The following is a 22939-nucleotide window of genomic DNA, read 5'->3' as shown; positions in this document are numbered from 1 at the left end:
CTTTGGAATTATCAGGGATCATTGTATCGATCATAATTGCTAAGTCTGTCACAATTGATTATCATTACAATATTTTTCTGAATCTGCTCACTTTACTCTGCATCAGTTCATATAATTCTTCTCAGATATTTCTAAATCCATCATTTTTTACAGCACAATAGCATTCCATCACAATCATATACCATAACTATTCAACCATTCTTCAGTTGATAATTCCAGATTACCAGAGTTGTAACTATTTAAAAATTAGATAAAGTATAGGTATATATACCAAGACAGATGTTCTATTTGTAGTTCCATTCATTCAGGAATTCCCAATTGATGTTATAAAGTGTGTGCTTTAGAGGAGTAAGAATTCTCTAATTAATGCATATTGGTGACTTTGAATCATCCTTTAACCTTTCCTTTCAAAGGACTTTCTCCATTATTCACTTGTTTTGCTCTCTGATAAACAAGTCTGTGTCCATATTGAACAGTTGAGTTTTTTCCTCCATGAATGACTCATACATGAGCAAAGATTGAGTCACATTTTTAAGTGCATTTCACCAAAGTGAAACAAAACAGGAAACTGATAAATTATTTCCCGTTTTTTAATTCTAATTTTACAAGTTTAAATTCTTCTTTCTGAATGTTTGATTTCTTGCTTGCAGAAACAGATGACTATGCTGAAATTATAGATGAAGAAGATACTTATACAATGCCCTCAAGTAAGTAACTGAATTTTTAAACTTTAATTTTTCCTCTATTTTTTTTACTTATTTAGATTTGACAGATATAACTTGAAACTTAAGTTTCATATGATATATTCAAATAGAACATTACGTTTGTACAACGGTCTCACATTTGCCAAGTACCATTTCTGAAGTAATAAAGTCCAAAGTCTGAAATTACTCTAAATATCATACTCAGGATCACAGAGCCTATCATTTAAATTATTGTCTTTCCCTTTTTACATTTAAATAGATGATCATTGAAAATTCCATTATTTTAGAAATTTCAGTTTCAAAATTAAATTAATTTAACAAATTAATTTAATAGTTACTCAACATGTATGTGTGCGCGCGCACACACACACACACACACACACACACACACTAAAATTAATAGCCTTCATAATAGTCTTGGCCTAAGTAGAAACATGCCCCATGTAAGTGTAATGAAATATGATCCTAGTACTTGAGAAATATAGTAAATAATTTGTTTCTCTCAAGGTGACAACCTAAAAATCAATACTTCTTATCATTTTTTGAGAATACAGCAGTCCCTGATTTATACTAAATGTACCTTTCAGTTTTTCATCCTTAAATAAACAGACTCACCTCCAAAAGAGGTTTCTCATACTTTATTCTCCACTGCTTTCAAGAAAATAAATTCTCAGAAGCTAATATTGTAAATTATTTGATATGGCTTTGATACAAAATTTTTTTTAAAATAAATGTTTCAAATAATAAAATCCTATTTCTATACATTTTTTTAAAAACTCTATAACCTGAATTTACCAAGGACATCTAATAAGCAGATATTTTTAAAGTAGAATATTAGAGTTGATTCTGATGGAAAAGATCATTATTTAATCCCCTATATCATGCATGTTGATTTTCCTATCTAGTTTTTAGTGTTTTAAATTCACACTAGACTCTACATACAAACACACTTAGATCAGAGACTAGAGAAGAAATAGAGAAAAGACTGTAACTTGACAATTTTGCTTAGTATTCACAGTTCTTAACAATATCCAGAGTTGAGAAGAGGTTATGAAGCTCAAAGGCCATCTATACATTCTCAATTTTTGTGATTCTGGTATGATATGTAGATATAGATATAAACATATATGTTTGCTTTGTTGTTCACACTATTTCCACCACAGCTTAAGGCAGGGAGGGAGGCAGGTAGCAATTGCACATAGGACTATCTAAGTGGGGTAGTGGAAAATCATCCCAGGTCACAAAAAAGGAACAAGTTAAATTTCTACATTTATCGGCATTGGGGTCTGTCCCATGTGTGGCCACTATCCTTCATTCCAGGCAAGATAGGAAGATAAAATGTTGTCTCACCCTTCTTTACCTATCCTGCCAAATCGTGGGTACTAGTGTTAATGTTTAAACTTTCCTTGACAGAATCTTATTTCTCCTTTTCTTTCATTAAAACCAATAATACAAGATATAACATACATAAATGAATTGTAATTAATATATGCTTTTGTCCATCTGTTGACTAACTACTATCAAGAGTTTAATATTAAAGATTAAAATATATTACTTCCATAATGGGAACTGACTAGTTAAAAACTTTGACCTTATTAAGGCATTTTTTCCCAGAAATTCAAGAGCTAATGTTATTTCAAAATAATAATATTAATAACTTAAAATTTAATATATAGACTTAGCCCAATATTCAGTTTCAAAGTGATATTTTATTAACATTGGTGACCTAATTTTTTTAGTTCATATTGATAATTATTTTTTATATTTGAGCTTGATAAAAACAAAATGTACCTTTTCATTTACAAGGAAGCATAGAAAAAAGGGTATTGCATATGAATCTTCAAATCTCTAGTTATGTTCAACATGTTTCCTTTTTTAAACTTTGCCATGTTAGTTTCAACTCTATCCTGCTTGTTTCTATCTCCCTTTGAATCTTCTTCTGTTTTCTTTACATTCCTTTTTGGTCAATATTCTTTTTTTAACCTTTTTTTCTTTGACATTTCTATTTTTTTTTATTTTAATTTTAAATTTTAAAAATTTTTAAAAATTCACTTTTGTAATAAGTTAGCAGAGTGAATGTTTTAAAATCCACACATGAGCTAAGTCTTAAAAATGTATTTCTTATTCCATATTCCATTACTTCTCTGTCAAGAAGAGGGAAGCATGTTTTATTATCTGTCCCCTAGTGTCCTGTTAAATCACTATGTTGGTTGGAGTTGGTGTCTTCAAAAATTGCTGTTCTTTACAGTATTGTAGTGATTATAGAAATTGTTTCCCTGGTTCTATTCATTTTGCAAAATTCTATTTAGGTTTCTCTAAGCTTATCCCTCTCTCAATATTTCTTATATCATACTATTCCATTTCATGCATATAGCATAATTTATTCCTCCATTTTCCACTTGATCTCGTTATTTATTATAACAAAAAAAATGTTGCTATGAATATTTTTAAACCCTTTGGGATTAAATTACTAGAAGAGATATCAGTGAATCAAAATGTATTTTAAAATGTAGTGAATTTGAGAGTTTATGCAATTTCAAAATGCTTTGTAGAAATTCATTTTGTTTTATGAAGACATTCTATAGGTACATGTACATTTTTATTTCAGTGGGTAAATTAAATGTTATGTTATCTCAAGATGTTTCATATAAATAAATATTAAGATAAGCTTTCCACATTTTTTATTATTGTTTTAATTAATTTTAGATATTTCTAAGCAAGGTCTTCAATTTTTTTCTCCCTTAATTGCACTACAGAAAGCTATGGAATAGATGAAGGTAACAGGATTCCCTTAAAATCATTGTGTTTGCCTGCATTTGCAACCTGTGGAGTGACATGGGATGTTTCCGTTTACAACTATTTTATTTTCAAATTTTTATGTTCATTGGTTTAATTACACAGTTAAATCAATGGATTTGCTACTAGCTAAAATTATTTTAAAGAGGAAAATATGTTGTTTCTTTAAATGTGAATTTCAGCTCAAATTATTTCCCTAAATGATAGAAATAAAATCCTAAAATAATTTAAAAATTAATTTTTCCCATTGTTTAATAATACTTAGACTGATGGGAGAAGGAGATATCTAAATTTAAATATAGATATTGATATGCATTTCAATATTTCTTAACTGAAATAAATTGTATTTAAATTACTAAATTGAAATTTGATTGCTAAATTTTTTGAACTAATGAGTAGTTTGTTCTATAACTAAGCAGTTTACCAAATAGTTTATAATACATAAGGTTCAATATCTTCATTTGCTAATTTGAAGTGAATACCTTCTGTAACATAACTTTCAAAAATGTTTATGCCACTACACCAAAAGCCTCAATTGTTCATTCATCTAGTGTTAGAATTGATTTTTAGCAACCTCTTTAAAATTCTTTTTAGCTCAGCAGATAATATAGTGATATGATATCATAAAGTGGAAAACTCTTAAACTTTCAAAAATGTCACATTATATATTTCAATTGGCAGTAGTTGTTCAGTAGCTGTTCAGAAAATATAGTTTGTTATGTTTTTCTGTATTGTCTTTACTCTCACTCATTTTGGGGTGAGTTAGGTGATCCCTTAAGTAGTCTCTTTCACCTTCAAGATTCTCTGAATATTTGAAATTAGATAATTTTTTTTAATTTCTGATGAGAATACACACACACACACACACACACACACACACACACACACACACGTCTACTTCAAATCTAATTAATTTCTATAGCATTGTGACCACTGAAGGTTTTTTGCAACTGATTTGCATCAGCACTCTTTTCCTTCAGACTATGTTTAAGAGTATTCCACTGTATATAAAACATTTCCATAGATTGGTGTGCCACAGATTAAAATTTTATTTATATATTACATCAAAATGAGATGTTTTAATTATTATTCTTTCCACAACTGAAATGATATTATTATTAAATATTCTGTCACTTACGGGTTGTCTTTTACAGCCAGGGATTATGAGATACAAAGAGAAAGGATAGAACTTGGACGCTGTATTGGAGAAGGCCAGTTTGGAGACGTACATCAAGGAATTTACATGAGTCCAGTAAGTCCCTTAACATTTTCCATAAAAGTTTCCTAGCTGAAACCCCTACCTTTTTTTTGTGATCTTGGATGAGTTGTATTGTCATTGTTCTGTTATCTATGAAATGGCTGTATAGATGACCTAGAAGCTCCCTCCCAGCTCTAAGTCAAGTTTACAAGGCATATCAAAAAGCTTTTTTAAGTTCCTGCTATGCACCACAGACTGTTCTAACCTCTGGAGATCCAGAGAAAGGCAAAGACAAGACAGTCCCTGCTTTCAAAAATTCTGAGGAAGCTAACCGAAACAACTCCTGTTTAATGAAGAAGAGAGTGATACATAAGCATATTTGAATAAACAACTCAAATGTTTGAAAATCATGTACAAAATGGAAGCAAAGGCAGGTAGACAGATAAATACCCCTCCAAAAAAAAAAAAAAAGTAATGATCTTGTTTAGAAGTACTAGAGCCCTGAATGAGGTAAGCCTAGTAGTGAATTTGAAGGATAGCAAAAAAGGGTTGTTGGTTTTTTTTTTTTTTTAATTTATGTTTTAGGCAAGAAGAAAATCAAAAAAGATATAGGACTGCTACTTGGGAAAGAAGAGAAAAATATATGAGGTGACAGAGAAAAAGTAAAATATGAAACATATTCTTCTTTTGTTTTCTTAGCAGAGACAATGTTTGAACCATAAATGATAGAATAAAAAGTTATTCTGGATTTAACTCACTATTAGCAGGAATATAAGAGAGGATGTAGTTATGTTTTGTCAATCAACAAACATTTTAAGACTCTTAAGTGTCAAGCTCTGTTCTACACACAGAGGGTACAAAGATTATTTTTGAATCCCTTCCTTTAAGGATCTTAATGTTGATTGGCTAAACCAGATACATACATACACACATATATGTGTATACATATACACACATGGACAGATAATAAGGATGGGGAGAGACAAAAAGATAAGAGATAGGAAGGGATTAGAGTCAGGTATGTTTAGAGAGGATTGGAGAAAAGATAAGAGAGAAAAAAAGTAAAGAAGTACATCCACAAAACTATATACCATAGAGAAATATTACAATGTAGGAAGAATTTCCATTTAAGGAGAGAGAAAATCCAATAAAGGATTGCCAGTAGTAAAGTCAATGGTCTCAGATGTCCATAAACAACTTCCCAGAACTTAGAGAACATCCAACATTAAGTAAAAGACCTAAATCAAGGAAGTTGGGATGAAACCTATGGGTGGAATGTGACTTGAGTATATCATAATGGAAAGAAAGAAAGATGGATCAACGAGGAAATGGAAGAGCATAGATAAACACATAGAGCATTTCTTACTAAGAATAAGGCATTGGACTAAATACTGAAGATAAAAACACAAGAAAGCAAAATATTTCTTACTCTCAAGGAATTTACATTCTAATGATATAATACAATTTGATGGATTGATACTGATTTTAGAATAAAAGAATGATCCTCCAAAGGCATAGTACAATCACAAGTGACCTGGAGTCTTGGATCTCCAGCCATATAAAGGAAAATTTATCTATCAGGATGAAGAATCCAGGACTTATTTGAGACCAGGGTTCTGGTGGAAGAAGATGGGAATGATAACCAGAGAACAAACAGTATAGATAGAGCCAGGAAAAGGCATATAAGTAGTGAATAGAACACTGAAATCAAAGTCAAGAAAGCCTGATTTTGAATCCTGCCTCACACTAGATGTGTGACCCTGAGTAAGTTTTAATCTCTAACTGCCTTAATTTCATCATCTATAAAATGGGAATGATAGCAGCACTTCATAATGTTGTTCTGAAAATTAAGCGAGTTTTCTATATATATTTCTAAACATGTGTATACATTTGTATGTATGTATATTTATATATATATGTATTATATATATGAAATATGTAAATATATAAAACACATTGCAAACTTTAAAACACTATATAAATATTAAATATCACTAGGTTCTAATTAGTATGAATAGTGAATTCAAGAGCTTGCATTATTCAAATTGGCACTATTCAAAATAATAATAATATAGTAATTGACTTCAGTCAATGAAAATAAGCACTGTTAATTTGAATAATACAGCCATTTCATGGAATTTATCTTTTGTCCTCATCAGTACCTACCTGTTGTTATTATAAAAATGACTCAGAGGGTAGGGGCATAAGGATTGTGAAGGTGATTTTAAGGAAAAAAAGATATAAATAAAAGCAAGATTAAAAAAAATAAAAGTAATCAGTTTCATTTGAGCCCCCATCTAAGTTCTTTCTTGGAAACATTAAAATTCAACTGATCTCATTCCCTGAAGTAGCACTTTGTTCTCATGCAAACACTCAGGCTAACAGAATATTCAATAAAGGACAGGCTTTATTTAATTCCCTCAATTTTATACTTAAGTACAAAATGAGAAAAGAAAAAAAAAAATGCCACATACACAGCAGATCGTAAGAGAGAATTCAGTATTAAACAATGAATTTCCATTTCCTATATAATAAATGCTACATATTATTTTCAAAGCTGTCCAGCTTTTTGCTTCCTTGTTGGATTTTCCCAGGCCTCTGAAGTGTACTTTTTACTTTATTTTTTATATATTTTCTTCCCCCCACCTTAAAGAAGGCTACATTTAAACATAGATGTGTATGTGTATACACATACATTTATAAATACTCACACATATACACTCATACATATAAGTATGGCCATACTATGTTTATTTTCTCCTAGCATATGTTTCTCTGAGATTAACAGCATCTGGCAGCATATATCCAAGTCTTTCCAAGCTTCTCTAAATCAATCAGTTCCATCATTTTCCAACATCACAGCAATATTCCTTTCTGGATTCAAAATCCTCATAGGATTTTGAGATTAAGTTGGGTATTTATAACAGGCAGAATGATTTAGTTGTTCAGAATTGTTCTTAAAACAATACTACTATTAACTGAATACAGTTTCTCTTGGTTCTACTCATTTTGCTCTTCATTGGTTTTCTAAAATCATTGAGCTCACATGGTTTATTGTAAAGCATTATATAACTAAGTTATTAGCATTTTATTATAATTGTTATTAATGGGCAATAGAATCTTTGGTGTGTAGTGGCTCATTATAGACAACTGAGGGATGACTTTGAGATACCATTAACCCCCTGACTTTTACTTGCCACCAATAAATTGAACAATCATATTTCATACGATTTATCCTCCTAATTGATATGACATGTTTAAAATTTTATATGTAATACTCAGCAAGTTATATAATTTGAACTATTTTCTCAACATTAGTGATGGGTTAATAATACTCTTTCTCTTGATATCTACTATGAAAACTAGTTGGGATTAAATGTGTATCCTGCAGTTTTTAAACAGTTTCCTTCTTTGTGTATCTAACTTTTCTAGAAAATATTCCAGCCCACAGCTTTGTGAGCAGCATATTTACTGTTCTGGTCTAAGCACCACTTTTAAAAGGCCCTGTAAGCTGGATTATATTCAGAGGAGGAAGATCAAAAGCCACACTATACAAGAGTTGTTTGAAGGAACTGAAAGCCTGAAAAAGGGACAACAGAGAAAGATTATGGTTTTATCATTGTGTCTCAAGATCTGGCATGTGTAAAAGAGATTACTTACTTAAAAGGAGGGCCTTTACTGACTTGGGGGAAAGGACATTGGGGATTGTTATATTGGTGATGAGTGATAAAGAGGCAAAAAAAAAAAAAAAAACCCACAACTTTTTTTTAACGCACGTATAAAAACAAAGTGCAAAAGAAGACAAAAAAGCAATTTTACTTTAAAAATGTGTACGTATTTCTTTAAAACATGTAAATTGTATGTAACAACTCATGTTATGGAAATATACATGTTTGTTGATTATCAAGTTCACAATAAGAAAGATTATAATGAATTAAAGCAAGATAACATTTTCTGGGGAAAAGACAGTTATTCTGCTTAACTCCCAGAGGAAAAATTAAGGACCAATGGGTGAAAATTGTAGGGAAGCAGATTTCAGCTGAGTCCAAAAATAAACTTTGTAACATCAATAGCCATTAAGAAAATGGAATAGGTAGTTCCATGTAGAATTAAGCATAAATTGAATGTTTATCTCTCAAGAATCCTCAGTGGTGAGTTTTGTTTTTTTTTTTTTTTTTCCTGAGACAATTGGGGTTAAATGATTTGCCCAGAGTCACATAGCTAGGAAGTATTTAGTGTGGTGAACCTCAAAAGCCTGTTTGAATTCTTTGATCAATCAATAAGATAAAATGTAACTGTGATTCTAACTCTTACTAGTTTTCACATAGCAAAATAAAATGTAACATTTATAAGTGTACACATAAGTAATAGAAAATCTCTATGTCTCTGTAATTTCCTCAGGAGAATCCAGCAATGGCAGTTGCAATTAAAACATGTAAAAACTGTACCTCTGACAGTGTGAGAGAAAAATTCCTTCAAGAAGCCTGTAAGTTTTTTTTAATCCTAATTTTATTTTTTTTTATGAAATCAAAACAGCTCATTTTATTGATTAGATTAAAGATCATATTTTTACTTCCTTTGGATAAGACTTTATAACTTTGCTTGGTGAAGTAGCTGCACTGGTTCAAGCATGTGATTGATGATTCTTCCAGCTAAATTAAGATTTATGTGATACTTAAAGTAAATAGAAGTTCAGCTTCAGGGAGGCCAGCAAAGAAGGAATTTAATTTCCCAGTGCATGTTGGTATGCTACAGAGTTAATGATTTCTGTATTGCAGTGAATCTTGAAGAATTTTAAAAGGAGTTTTAAACTTGCTATAAAAAGTTGAGGCCCACTGCTTGGAAGACTGAGATTTAGTACAATACAAGAATATAGGCAGCTTAAAGCTGAATGGTACATGACAATAGTAATTCAAATTAAAATTAAAATCCATGTTTTTAAGGTCATGTACATAATCTTAACAATTTTATTTGATGCTTTTATTGGCAGAGTAACCAGTCATAGGATATAGTGGGTTTGAGGCTCCTTTTAACTAAAAGGTGTTATTGGAAAAATGTATAGTCTTTACTAAGGTACTTGTCATGAGGCTTGGGGGGAAGGAAAAGTTTGCTTTGTTTTCCCCCTTTGTGATTGTTTCTATATTTGCCTTATATATTTTAGAGTCTCAAAGCTAGTAAGTGTCTGGAGGCAAATTTTGACCACAGATCTTGGCTCTGAATCCTGCTTTATCCTCTATGCTACCTAGCTGCAAAGGTGATTCAGGAGCCAGATTTTTGAAGACTTCAAATGCCAGTCTAAGAAATGTCAGATGTTTTAAAAACTCAGAATAGAATAACGCTTCAGAGCGTTAGTGAAATAAAAAACAAAAAGTAAAAACACTTACATTTAAATAATCCCTTTCATTAAGCAATATCCTCAAACTCTGTAGAAAAGATATTTGCTTTGTGTGTTCATGAAAATATACAACTTTCAAAATGTCCCAGCAGTTATCTGCCCAGAACATGTCTGTGACATTGAAAACAAAAATTACCCTTTGAATGCTACTCTCATTTAAGATAGTGATCAATTGTTTCTTGCTGGGAGATATTGGAAGTTCTCAGAAAGGCTGGACAATATATTTGAGCTTGAACAAGATATACGGTATTTCAGGATAGAAGTTGTAGAATTTGTAGTTAGAAGAAATTCAGGTCTACAAGTAAGACTGACAAGAAGGAAGTGGTGGAGGGAGGAGTGAAAGTCAGATTTTGTGAATCTAAGTCAATTGCTCTTCCAGTTGGCCCATGCTTTTCCTTGATGGTGAACAGGAGGCCTTCCAGAAGTAAGGTATAGATCAAGAGAAATTCATGAAGGAAGGAAATTTTACAGCATGTTTAGGGAACAGTAAATAATGCTGTTTAGTTAAACATAAAATACAAAATGAGAAACTATATCATCACCATCATAATCATCTAAGTGCTAAGTGCTTTTAAATATTTTCTCATTTGATCTTCACAACAACTCTGGGAGTTAGGTGCTGTTGTTATTCCTCATTTTATGAATAAGGAAACTAAGACAGACAAGCTAAATGATTTACCTAAGATTTCACAGCTGGTGAACACCTGAGTCTAGATTTAAATTCAAGCCTTCTTTAGTCTAGGTCCAACCCTCTTTACACAGTGCTCCCTAGCTGCCAAAATGATTTAGAACCAAATTTTAAGCATCTTAAATGCCAAGCTGAGAAATGTCAAATCAGGATTCAGGGTGTGTGTGTGTCTGAAAAGATTTAAGCTGGAGAGACTCTGTGATAGGCATCCCCCAAGGGAACATTAGCCTATATTTTCCTTTATTCCAAATTCCTTCTACTATACTACCAACCTTAAATTGTTTTTTTCTTGCCTGCTGCTTATTGGGGTCATTAATGCTATTTAATAATCTTCTGTTTTAGCTCTTTATTTTATTAGCTACTGTTAGAGGAGTAACAAAAACATCAGAAGATTGAATGCAGAGGTATAGATATACTATAGGTATATATCTATAATGTATCTGTAATAGAGAAATGAATATGGGAGATAGTAGATATAGTTTAAAACCTTAGCTTCCATGCCCATTAACCTACATGGTCAGGGGCACATCATTTCATACCAGAGCCTCATTTTTCTCCTTTATAAAATAACTGGGTTGTGAACTGGATGATCAGTGTCTCCAAACTCTAAACCCTATAATCCTAAGCAGGTCTCTGATAAATGACTACCTAATGAATATTTAATTTATCATACACTACAGTTCCAAAATCATGGAAAGTCATACAATTAGAAATTTTTATCCTCAATTTACATTCAAAAACAAAAAAGGAAAAAACAAAAATAAGATAATACATTTTGAAGCAATATATATGCATTTTTAAGCACTGTTTTAACATGCTTTGCAGGACACACAGAATTGTTTATGGGTATGGATATATACCTTTCTTAATATTAAATTGGCTCTATAAAAACTTGAAACAAAAGTTCCACAAACACAATCTTGATGCATGTGCAGTAAGAAATGTGGAAATCATAAATAATACTGGCTCCCAGGGGAATTAGCACCTCTAGATATCAAGTACTGGCTCAGCTCATCCATTATATCTTACCTAGCCACTCATAATGAACAGTTGCCTCCTTCCAAACTCTTATCACATTGAAATGGTACTAAATGTCACCCACGTAGTTTTTTGCTCATACTCCCTCATGCTATATTCCACCCCACCCCCCACACAGTAGTTATCTTCTTTAATAGACTTTGAGTTCTTTGTGGATAAGAAACTTCTTATTTATCTTTATATCCTTCACTTTATCTAAAGTATATTGCTGAGTAATCACTAAATATTTGTTAAATAAATGGTTGTTCTGCACACAAACTAGCCTGGTAGGCTAAAAACTCTTGAGTGAGAAGTGGCAGCTCTTGTTTATGGAAGACCTGGTATGGTAATACCAGGAGATCCACCCTGAACTTCAGAACTAGTGAAGAGCCATGGTCCCACACATCTGACCCAACAAGAATTTCTATAATTTGGGGCGTTCTGATTCTAGAAAGTACAGGGGATGTCACAGAAGCTCAGAGCTAGATGTCTAAGGACCTTACATGTGGTCTAATCCAGCCTCATTTTATGGAGAAGAAAAGCAAAAGACAGCCAAAATAATAATGAATGTTGCTTTGTGTGTTAGCATAACTAAGATGGAGAGTCCAGGTCTACTGACTCTCTTATTAGATACTATTTGTGTTAGTTTTCCTTGCCGTAAATCCTCCCTATCCTTTTTTCTAATAATTTGTTATGGTTCAGTCATTTCAGTCCTGTCCAATTCTGCATGACCTCATTTGAGGATTTTTTGACCAAGATACCGGCATGCTTTGCCATTTTCTTCTCCAATTCCTACAGATGAGGAAATGAAACAAACAGGGTTAAGTGACTTGCCCAGGATCACACATCTAGTTAAGTGTCTAAGGCTGGATTTGAACTCAGTTCTTCCTGACTCCAGGCCTGTCATTCTATCCATTGTGTAACTTAGCTGCTGTTTTTCTAGTAATAATAAACTCATTTATCTGGAACATTGTAGAGTATGCAAGTAGCTGGCACAGTGAATAGAGCGCTGATCCATAAAGTCAGAAAGAACTGAGTTTGAGTCCTACCATAGACACTAACCCTATGAACTTGAGACAAGTTACTTAACCTCTATTTGCCTCAGTCTCAACTGTAAAATGGAGACAATAACAGCATCCACTTCCCAGGCTATTTGTGAAGATCAAATTTTATAAAGCACTTAGCATAATGCCCAGCACATGGTATGTACCAGTATATAATCAATTTTGGTTATTATTCAAATGAGGGTAACTTACATGAATTACTATAGTTATATGCCTTAGAATACAAATTGAATTGTAGAATTTCTGTTTTGGAAGAGAGTTTCAATGTAATCTAATCCAGCTCATACCCCAATATCCTGCTTTGTTATCTACAGTGAATAAGTTGTCATCTAGCTTTTTTGCCTCTCAACCTGTTAACTACTGAGTCTGTCATTCCATTTTTGAGTAACTGTAATTAAGAACTTTTTTTCTTCTATGAAACCTAAATTCAGCATTTTGCATTTTCCACTCATCATTCCTAGTTTTGTGTTTTTGAATCAAAAAATGCATTAAATCTCTCTTCTATAGAATATTCTTTCAAATATTTGAAAACAATGAACACAATCTCACTATATTTTCTCTCCTCCATGCCAAAGATGCTCATATCCTGCAACACAGTTGTATGAACCAAATAAGATCCCCAATCTTTCTGTCCCTCAGTTCTTCCACAGACCATCACCTCTGCAATGGCTATGTCTTTTCCTATCCCAAGTTGAACAAATCAGCTCTACACTGTCTTTTTTAAGTTCCTCAAGCCCCTTTCCTGTTGACAAATTCACACTATCAATCCTCAACCTACAAGTATTCTCTTAAACCATTGCCTTTGTCCTTACTCACATCCTGCTGAAGAAAGTTGGTGAAAATCACAAGAGCAGTCTAACTGGCTCCATTATGAATTTATTACCTTCTTCACCATAACAGTGTAATCCTTTTTATCTCCCTAATTAGTTCGTGATCCCAATCACCATAATGGTGACTTAATTTTCTGTAGTCTGACTTCAAAGCTGAATGTTAGCCCTAATTTCTTCATCTTCAATGTAAACTAATCTACTCATATCTGAACAACCTTCCCTGAAACATCCACAATAAATAAATGATCATTTAACCTTTGCCTCCAGAGAGGAACAATCCACTAACTACTTAGGCTGTCCAATCCATCTTTAGATAGCTCTGATTTATAGGAAATTTTCCTCTCATCTTTTTATACCAAACACTATTAGTTCTTACTTTGTAATATCTTTCTTATATGTATATTCCCTCTTCTTTCCTCTTATACTCACCTCATCATTTCATGCAGAACTATTGCAATACCCTTCTGATTGATCTTCTTGCCTCAAGTCTCTCCAACTTCTAGTCAGCTATCAAATTGATCTTCAACTCAAGTCTGACCACATCAGCTATCTGGCTCAGAAAACTAGTGACTTTTTTTCCAAGATCAAAAATAAACTCTCCTTTTTGACTTCTAAAGCCTGATACACCCTGGCTTTAGATGAAGAATGGCTTTAAATGACAAAGTGAGAACTTTATATTTGTTCCTGGAAATAACAGCTCCTGGGATGTAGTAGGAAAAGATTTGAGGCAGAGAGACCCATTAGAATACTTTTGATAGTAATCCAGGCAAGAGGTTATAAGTGCCTGAACTGGGATAGTAGCCATTTGTACTAAAAGAATAGGTCTGTATTAGAGATATAAAGGTAGAAACAACCACATTTGGCATTATATTGGATATGTGGGGGAAGTCAGAGTGAAGAGTCAAAGATGACACTGGGATTGTAAACCCAGGTAAACATGGCTGTGCTTTTGATGATAAGAGGGAAGTTCAGAATAGGGAAGGGATTAAAAGAGAAGACTTTTGGGGGAATGTTGAGTTTGAGATGCATATGGAAATGTTGGCAATAACTGTTAGACAATTGGTGATGAGATACTGGAGTGCTAAAATCCACTAAGGCTAGACATACAAATCTACATAAGATAATAATTTATCCTGAGCTGATGAGATCACCAAGTGAGGCAATTAAGAGAGAACAGAGAAGTGAGCCTGGATCAGAACCTTGGGGATAGGTATACTTGTAGTTTGCTCCAGGTGGCAGAGCCAGGCATGCAGGTAGGAAAAAATCAGAATGGATCAGGGTTACAAAAATCCAGAGAGAAGATCATCCAGGAGAAGGAAATCAGCCTTGTCCTGATGTCAGAAAGTTGGGTCATTAGATTTAACAATTAAGAGCACTGGTAATAAAGTGGCAATTTTAGGTGACTGGAGAGATCAAAAGCCAAACGGAAGAGAATTTAGAAGATACCAAAGTGAGGAGAAGTTGGGGAACAAGTGTAGGTGGCTTGAATTTTCAATGAATTTGAAGGGGGGAAAGGTATATGAAGTTATGAAGTGGACAAAATTGGATCTAGTGAGGATTTTCAATGATGGGGAAGATATGGGCATGTTTTTAGGCAACAGAAAAGAACATAATAGATTTGCCCATTTGAACACAAAATGATAAAATATGGGACCAACGTTGATTATAGAAGGTTGGCATTAGCAAGAAGAGGAGTCATTTCTTCATCAGAAATTAGAGAGAATTTCTTGATCAAAGTGAGGGAGGATAGCCTTCATTGTTTTAGTGAAGTAAGAGATGAAGTCCTCATCTGAAAGGGCAGGGAAACTGGGACCCATAGAAGCTTTAAGAGAGACAAGAAAATTTCAAAAAGGGCAATGTAGTGAATTTAGGAAGAACAGAAGAATTTTTTTTTTACTTTTTCTAATGGGGATAAATTTTCATTGTATGTGAAATAAATTCATTCATTTGTTAAATTGCTATAGTCACATAATTGAACAAAGAAAATCTATGGAGTTGGATTCATAACTGAACCCTCATTAGCCTAAAAGTTTGAGTATTATTTTGGAAAATCTTGTTTAATTTCAAAAAACAACTATGAAAAACTGTGTTGTGTGTATAACCAATATCAAATTGCTACTGTTAGGGGTAGAAGAGCAGGAGGGAGAGAATTTGGAACTCAAAATTTAAGGAAAAATTGTTTTTACATATAATTGGGGGAAACCAAAATATTCCAGATTTTGAAAAATAAATTTAAAAAACCAATACTATTTCTATGTTAATTTTTTTCTCTCCTCCCCCCCACCCCCAGTAACAATGCGTCAGTTTGATCACCCACATATTGTGAAGTTGATTGGAGTTATAACAGAAAACCCTGTCTGGATAATCATGGAACTCTGCACACTAGGAGAGGTATTATAAATTTTCTAATTTTACCTTTTACTCATCTTGAATATCTTATAAACAATCTCAGTAGGAATTTATTTCAGTAAGTAAACTAACTGTATCTGACTGAGATAGTTCAAAATGATATTTTATTTATGGTAATAGTCTCAAGGACTACTTAATACGGCCTCTATATGCTATTGTAATGAGAAAGTAAATAAAATTTCACTTAGCTAACAGTCAAATATTGCACACTAGATTTATCAGACCTATTTGCATACAACTAAATATAAAATATAAGACTTAGGTTCCTTTTTCCCTCCTGACTCATATTATATTTCTGCTGAGGAGACTATGACCTAAAGTCTGGAAGGGAAAAATTGAGAAAATAAATTAAACCCACATAACAGAGAATGGAAAAATTGTATAGAGTTTATGTATAAATTAAGTATATTCTCATCATCTTTTTGAAAAGACTTTTACTATATTACTATATTAGGACAAGGTGTTAAATGTTATATTATTGCTCCTTTTGAAAATTTGAGCAAATAGGAACAAAGTGTTTTGAAAATCTTTTAAAGTCTATATAAATGCCAAATATTATATTAATCTTTTAAGGGGGAAATGTTTTATCCTGCTTCTTTGATAATAAGATTGTTTTTTGAAATATTTTTCCAGATTTTCTGTCATTTTATCCATTTTTGATGGAAGTTTTTCTAAAATATGTTATTTCTTTGCCCTGTTTTTTATAAACAAAATACTAAAAAGAATTTAATCTTTCCTTAATAACAGGATCGTCAATATAACTATCATTTGCCATAGCACATTGGGTTTTTTTGGTAGTCATCTGTTTTGCTTTCTGACCATCAGTTGTCATTGCTGTCATCAAGAATGTGTGTCTGTGCAAGCTCTTCTCGCATTTTAATTTGTTTATAATGTATTGTTTTGTGAGATAATAATTAAGTAATTGCATTTTTATTTGTTAAGATTAAATTATGATTCAAAGGATTTTCTTTAGGAAAGGTTGCGATTAGTTTAATTTCCTTACAGTGATTTTTGCATTATTGAAGCGTCTCTTCTTTTTCCTCAGATTGTACTTGTGTGCAACCTTACTAGAAGTCAGATCTCCTCATAAAAGGGTTCCTAATACATAGCAAAAAAAAGAAAATGTTTTGTTTGTATATCATGGCTCCAAATTCTATAGAGTTGTTTTGTAGATCTAATCCACATTTTTATGACAGAAAAACTAATGAATTTGACAGTCTCAAATTACAGTAACTTCTCTTTCATCTTAGTCTTAATTGTGACCTACAATTGATAATCATGTGTTTTTATTCCCTGAGCATAAGCTCTAACAGATCCTTTGTTAAGGATAGACTGGGGAATTACTGGTATAAGTCTTTAGTACAAAAATCAGCCTTGCTCAACACAGAGAGACTTATCAACAGAAATTTGGCTCTTGGGAAATTTATTTATTTATTTATTTATTTTTAGCCATAGCAGCTCGTAAAGACATAGGCTTGTTAAAGGCACTGCTATGTATTAATGGAGGAAGAACTCCAATGAAATCATGAATTCTTCAAGTACTAAAGTTAATAAAGTAACTCCAGGGAGAGTTAATCCTGAAAACACCAAGGGAACCCAAGAAAACACCCAACTTCTATTTCTACATCCAAAAAATTCTTGTTGAGATGTCAAATTTGTATGTATTACTCATTCACATTTTTATCTCTTTTAGTCTGGTGCTACTTTTCAATAGAACTTTGTTGCTTTACCTAAAGTATATTCCTCATTTTATTGTCTCTGTTTTTATCAATATTAGTATCAATATAATTTTACTTGAATAGAGCAGTAGTCTCTTTTAGAGGGGAAAATCATAAATTGTTCTAAAATGGTACAAAATGCAGTTGAATTTGCAATATAGTGATGAATGTGGCCATTTATATTGTAGATGTCTCTTCTTGATTGTTTCTGACAATTTTCTCTTGTTTCTTTTTAATCATTGCTCTGACAGCTGCGATCATTTTTGCAAGTGAGAAAATACAGCTTGGATTTGGCATCTTTGATTCTATATGCTTACCAGCTTAGTACAGCCCTTGCCTACCTAGAAAGTAAAAGATTTGTGCATAGGTAAGAGAACACAGAAAAACTCTAATAAATTTGTACAACTTTTGGTGATTGAGTTATTTTAAAGTAATATTGAATAATGTATTCACTTATGATGAATGTTTAAAGAAAAAAAAGAATTCTTGGAAATGAAGTTCATTTTTTTTCCTCAAGATTTGTGATTTTTTTTAATACAAGATTTATTATACTTCCTGTGACTGTGAAATGCCATTACACTGGATTAGATATTTATTAATTTATTTGGGAGCTAATTTTTCACATAAAATTAAAAAAAATTCCAAGTGAATTTTTTACTACTCTGTACAAAGATAAACATAGTAGAGACAAGTGGAGATTGTCTTAAAGAATATAAAATAAAATCCACTGTGTTAAGGGTGACATCTGCTGGGATTATGCTGTATTTGTATTCTGGACCTCTTTATAATATAAATTACAATTAATTCCTTTAACATTTAAAGTCATTTTTTTTCCATTTTTAAGTGCTAGAAATGGGGAACCTGAAGAGCAAGGGAAAATTTGGGCATAAGACCCAAACTCTGTAGTATACTGTTCAACCATTTGAAGTCTCTTCAAAAGCTAACTAGAGTGAGAGAATCTCTTAATTTAAAGGAAAATATTTAGGTTTAAAAAAAAAAGTCATATAGAGTAGAAGTACATGATAACTTGCATTTATGCTGTGCTTTATTATCACATTTTATCTTCATAAGATGCTTGGGAGATGCTTTTGGTAGAGTTTATTTTTTCCATTTTACAGATAAAGAAACTGATGTTTAAATAGAGGTTAAGTAATTAGCTTACCAAAAATTACATAACTAATGAATGGCAGATCTCATGGCTTATAACCTATATTTTTTCCCACTACACTGGACAGCCTACTTTCTGGGAATGGAAAAGATGTTCTTATTTTCTGCAAATTATGAAAAACTTTTGTCATTCCATGTTGTGATACAGGAGCCACCTGCCAGTGGCTGCTGGAGGTCTAACTCAGATCTATAGAATGGATCTCTTCATGCGAGAGGATGATGATGATATAAGGAGATTGAGAGGCTGTTGCTGTTCTCTGACCTCTCCACTAAGAGGCAATTGCATTGTCTGACCTCTCTCTTCCCTCTTGCCTCCAGTTTATTTCATTTCCAGCCCACAAGCAACATCTGTGTCAGCAAAGGCTGCTTTGCAACTCCTTCAGATGTTATGAATCACAGCTGTGGAGGCTCTCAGAGAATTGACCTGCCCCTTCATCTAGGCATGGTCCTTAAAAATTCCCGGTTTTTTTTGTTTTAGATGCGATCATTTCCCCTCACAGCATGATCCGTAAGTTTGTGCATTTGCAACAGCAAATTATCTGATTCAGCACACTGAGGAATGCAAGCAGCACTATCACCTCTGGATGGTTGTAGCAGGTGCTGATATTGTGAGATGTCATGGAGGCAAACTTTCAAACGGAGAAGCGAATTGTAGTCAGAACAGGCATTTAAGTCTCTCATCAGTCTCCTGGCTTAGCCCTTTGATGTGTTGGCCCATTTAATTACCTCGACTAAAAAAATCTTACCGGGTCTCTTCTTCCTTTCCTTCATTGTGAGTTACCAAAGGAACTCTGGGAGGATCCTACTCACAAACAGCTCTTGGCTGCTTCTTGTGTCCCATGTTCAGGCACCATATGTTGTAATATGGGAGCCATCTGCCAGTGACTGCTGGAAGTCTAACTCAGACCTGTAGAATGGATCTCTTCATGTGAGAGGATGATGATGATACAAGACTTAGAGGCAGTTGCTATTCTGGTCAATTCTCCGAGAGCCTCCACAGCTGTGAATCATAACATCTGAAGGAGTTGCAAGGCAGCCTTTACTGACACAGGTGTTGCTTGTGGACTGGGAATGAAATAAATTAGAGGCTAGAAGGAAGAGAAGGGAGGTCAGAGAACAGCAACAGCCTCTCAGTTTCCTTGTATCATCATCATCCTCTCACATGAAGAAATTTATTCAACAGGTCTGAATTAGACCTCCAGCAATCAGTGGCAGGTGGCTCCCATATCACAATTCTGCACATGGAATTTTAGAAACCATTTTGTATAAATAATAATTGCTAAAAGATTATGTGTTATATAAAATCAAATACTGCATTACATGTGTTCTTTTTAAAAAATGCTTACATTGTCTAATCTTATTTTATCATATATAGTGAGACACATAAATATCATATATTTAGAGGTACAAAATAGAAAACATGTAAGTCTTGGACTCATAAGACCTGAATTTAAACCTTAGTTTTGTTATTTACAACTTGTGTGACCTTGGTCAATTTACCTAATCCCTCTGGACCTTAATTTCATCATTTGTAAAAGGAAGCCTTTGAAGTGAATTACACTGAAAGGTTCGTTCACACATACTTACACAACCCATTAGTTTGTATTTATTTATAAATATAAAAATTATAAACTAAATTTTGCATTTTCTTATGGCATAAATTATTGTCCCAAATCTTTCTTCTTCAGGGACATTGCTGCTAGAAATGTGCTGGTATCTTCAACTGACTGTGTAAAATTAGGAGACTTTGGTTTATCTCGATATATGGAAGATAGTACTTACTACAAAGGTAAGAAGAATCTTAAAATCACCATTAAAAAATTAGGAAGAATCCAGAGAAGTTAATTATATCCTGAGTCTTTCTGATGTTATTATCTCATAACCTTTTAATACCAATAGGATTAAATTTGTGAATTAGAAATATATTACAACTGCTGATTCGACCACTCTAACCACAACTTGGCCCACTAGCAAGTATTTTTTTCACATGAAATTTCTTTGTTATTGAAGTTTTTATGTTTTCAGGTTATTCTTGAAATATTATTTGAGCTTTTAGTTGACTGGCTAAAATTTTCCAAACTGTAAATAAGAAAGGTTTCCACAGTTCTTAGTTTTGTGAAAAGGTCAGTTTAATTCATTTGGAAAATGAATTCAGTGGTCATTGAATTTATTCTTTCCTTGAACTATGCATTCCCTTTACAGCATCCCTGCTGGTGAGTGATCATCATCCAATTTTTACTTCAACCCTTTCAGTGCCTAAAAACTGACTGCCACAATAGGTAGCACCATTTTGGATCAAGTTTAATTGTTTGGAAATCACTATTGATACTGAGCCAAAATTTTTATTCTTATACATTTCACCATATGTCTAATTAAACTGTGAGACAAACAGTATCCCTTCATACCTAGCAATTTATAGAGAAACCGTAATTCTGATGCAAATCGAGTACTAGTAGTATATTGGTCTGAACAAAAATACTAATTCCCAGTTCTGTCTCTTACAAATGCAAAGTTCAGATCAGGGTGTTCCCCATCCTGTCTTTTATCCCACTGCACAGAGTTTATACTTTGGTCTCATAGCAAAAGCTCTACTTGTCATTTACACAACTAGATCCAAATTTATTTAGTATGATCATTCTTGATGATGCTCTACACATTTGGAGAGGCAGAATCATGTAAACAAAAAACAATTCCAGTCCTCAAAGTACTCAAAGTTTTATGGGGGAAATAACATTTAAACAACTGTTTATAGAGTGTCATCCTTAACACCTTATACTCCTCACATGTCTAACCTGGTGCCAAGACTTGCCTTCATATCGCATAGCTATCCTTTCAACTCACTCTGCCCCCACCCAGGCAGGTCCCCACCACTTCACCCCTCTTTTATTGCTGCAATCTTCAGATTGATCTCCCTGCCTTATTTCTCTCCATGCTCTAGTCATGTTCAGTTCATGTGCTGTCTTCTACAGTACACCTTTTTTGGTCCCAGCAGATGTTACTTCCTCGTAAATATCTATTTATATCAATGTTTTCTCCACTATTCGAATGTAAGTTTGTTTAGGACTAGGACAGTTTTTGCTTTTTACTTTGTGTTATCAGAGTTTTGCATAGTCTCTGATTATATATTAATCACTTCATAAATATTTGTTGACTGATTTTTTTAACAAGAATAGAAATTCTATTTCTTTAATATTACTAATTCTTCTTCCCCTTCCTCTTATTCAGGCAAAGGTACATAATCAACAAAAGTATCCCCAGCCAATAATTCATGATATAGCAATTATTGTTAAAGCCTTATGTTTTAAATTACCCAGTCAGTTGCTACTATCAGGCCCCATCACTCTGTTTTGCATCTTTTCCAAAAAAAGTCCTGAAGCACATGCTATCACTACTCTACTTAGATTTCTCTTTCAAAATTCTCTTCATATAGACCAAGAGATATGAGGGATATCTAGGTAAACTTGGATCTTCAAGACAAATATATGGCTCCAAATCTTGCAAAAGAAGCCAAGTAATATAGTGGGTTTTTAAATTTACATTTAAAGAGGGACTATTTAAACTTGAATGACTATTTCGTTATTGTTGATTTTGTTGATAGTTCTATATATTTTGTTTTGTGCTTTTAAAAACCTTAATGAAATTAACCGGGGATGGAGAGAGTGTCAATGGCACCAAAATAAAAAAAAAATTTTTTTGAAAAAGGTTAAGAATGTTTGATCTAGAGATTCTGTTGTAATATTCTGAAGTATTGCAAAATAAGAAGTATTATTGTTATTGTTTAATATGCCTCTTTCTTATAGCTTCTAAGGGAAAATTACCTATTAAATGGATGGCTCCAGAGTCAATCAACTTTAGACGTTTTACCTCAGCTAGTGATGTGTGGATGTTTGGTAAGTGTCTGTTTACCATTCATCTTTTTAAGTATTCAAGTCTTACAAGCAAAATGTTAATTT

At 32.8% G+C, this 22939-nt stretch overlaps 1 protein-coding gene across 8 annotated transcripts in view; it reads left to right on the top strand.

Annotated features, from left to right (window-relative positions):
• PTK2 (protein tyrosine kinase 2) overlaps positions 1 to 22939 on the top strand; it is a 389065-nt gene that overhangs the window by 275551 nt on the left and 90575 nt on the right. For 5 of the 8 annotated variants that reach the window (XM_051971146.1, XM_051971149.1, XM_051971148.1 and 2 more), the window contains 8 exons: positions 651 to 707; positions 3461 to 3481; positions 4655 to 4752; positions 9100 to 9184; positions 15983 to 16083; positions 18071 to 18186; positions 20675 to 20775; positions 22787 to 22876. In XM_051971146.1, coding sequence (XP_051827106.1) covers positions 651 to 707; positions 3461 to 3481; positions 4655 to 4752; positions 9100 to 9184; positions 15983 to 16083; positions 18071 to 18186; positions 20675 to 20775; positions 22787 to 22876 — 669 coding nt within the window. The remainder of the gene's footprint in view (positions 1 to 650; positions 708 to 3460; positions 3482 to 4654; positions 4753 to 9099; positions 9185 to 15982; positions 16084 to 18070; positions 18187 to 20674; positions 20776 to 22786; positions 22877 to 22939) is intronic. The other 3 variants (XM_051971147.1, XM_051971150.1, XM_051971151.1) reach the window with 1 other exon arrangement.

Source organism: Antechinus flavipes, chromosome 1, assembly GCF_016432865.1.
Source record: "Antechinus flavipes isolate AdamAnt ecotype Samford, QLD, Australia chromosome 1, AdamAnt_v2, whole genome shotgun sequence".
NCBI lineage: Eukaryota > Metazoa > Chordata > Mammalia > Dasyuromorphia > Dasyuridae > Antechinus > Antechinus flavipes.
This window is presented reverse-complemented; position numbering and strand designations above follow the sequence as displayed.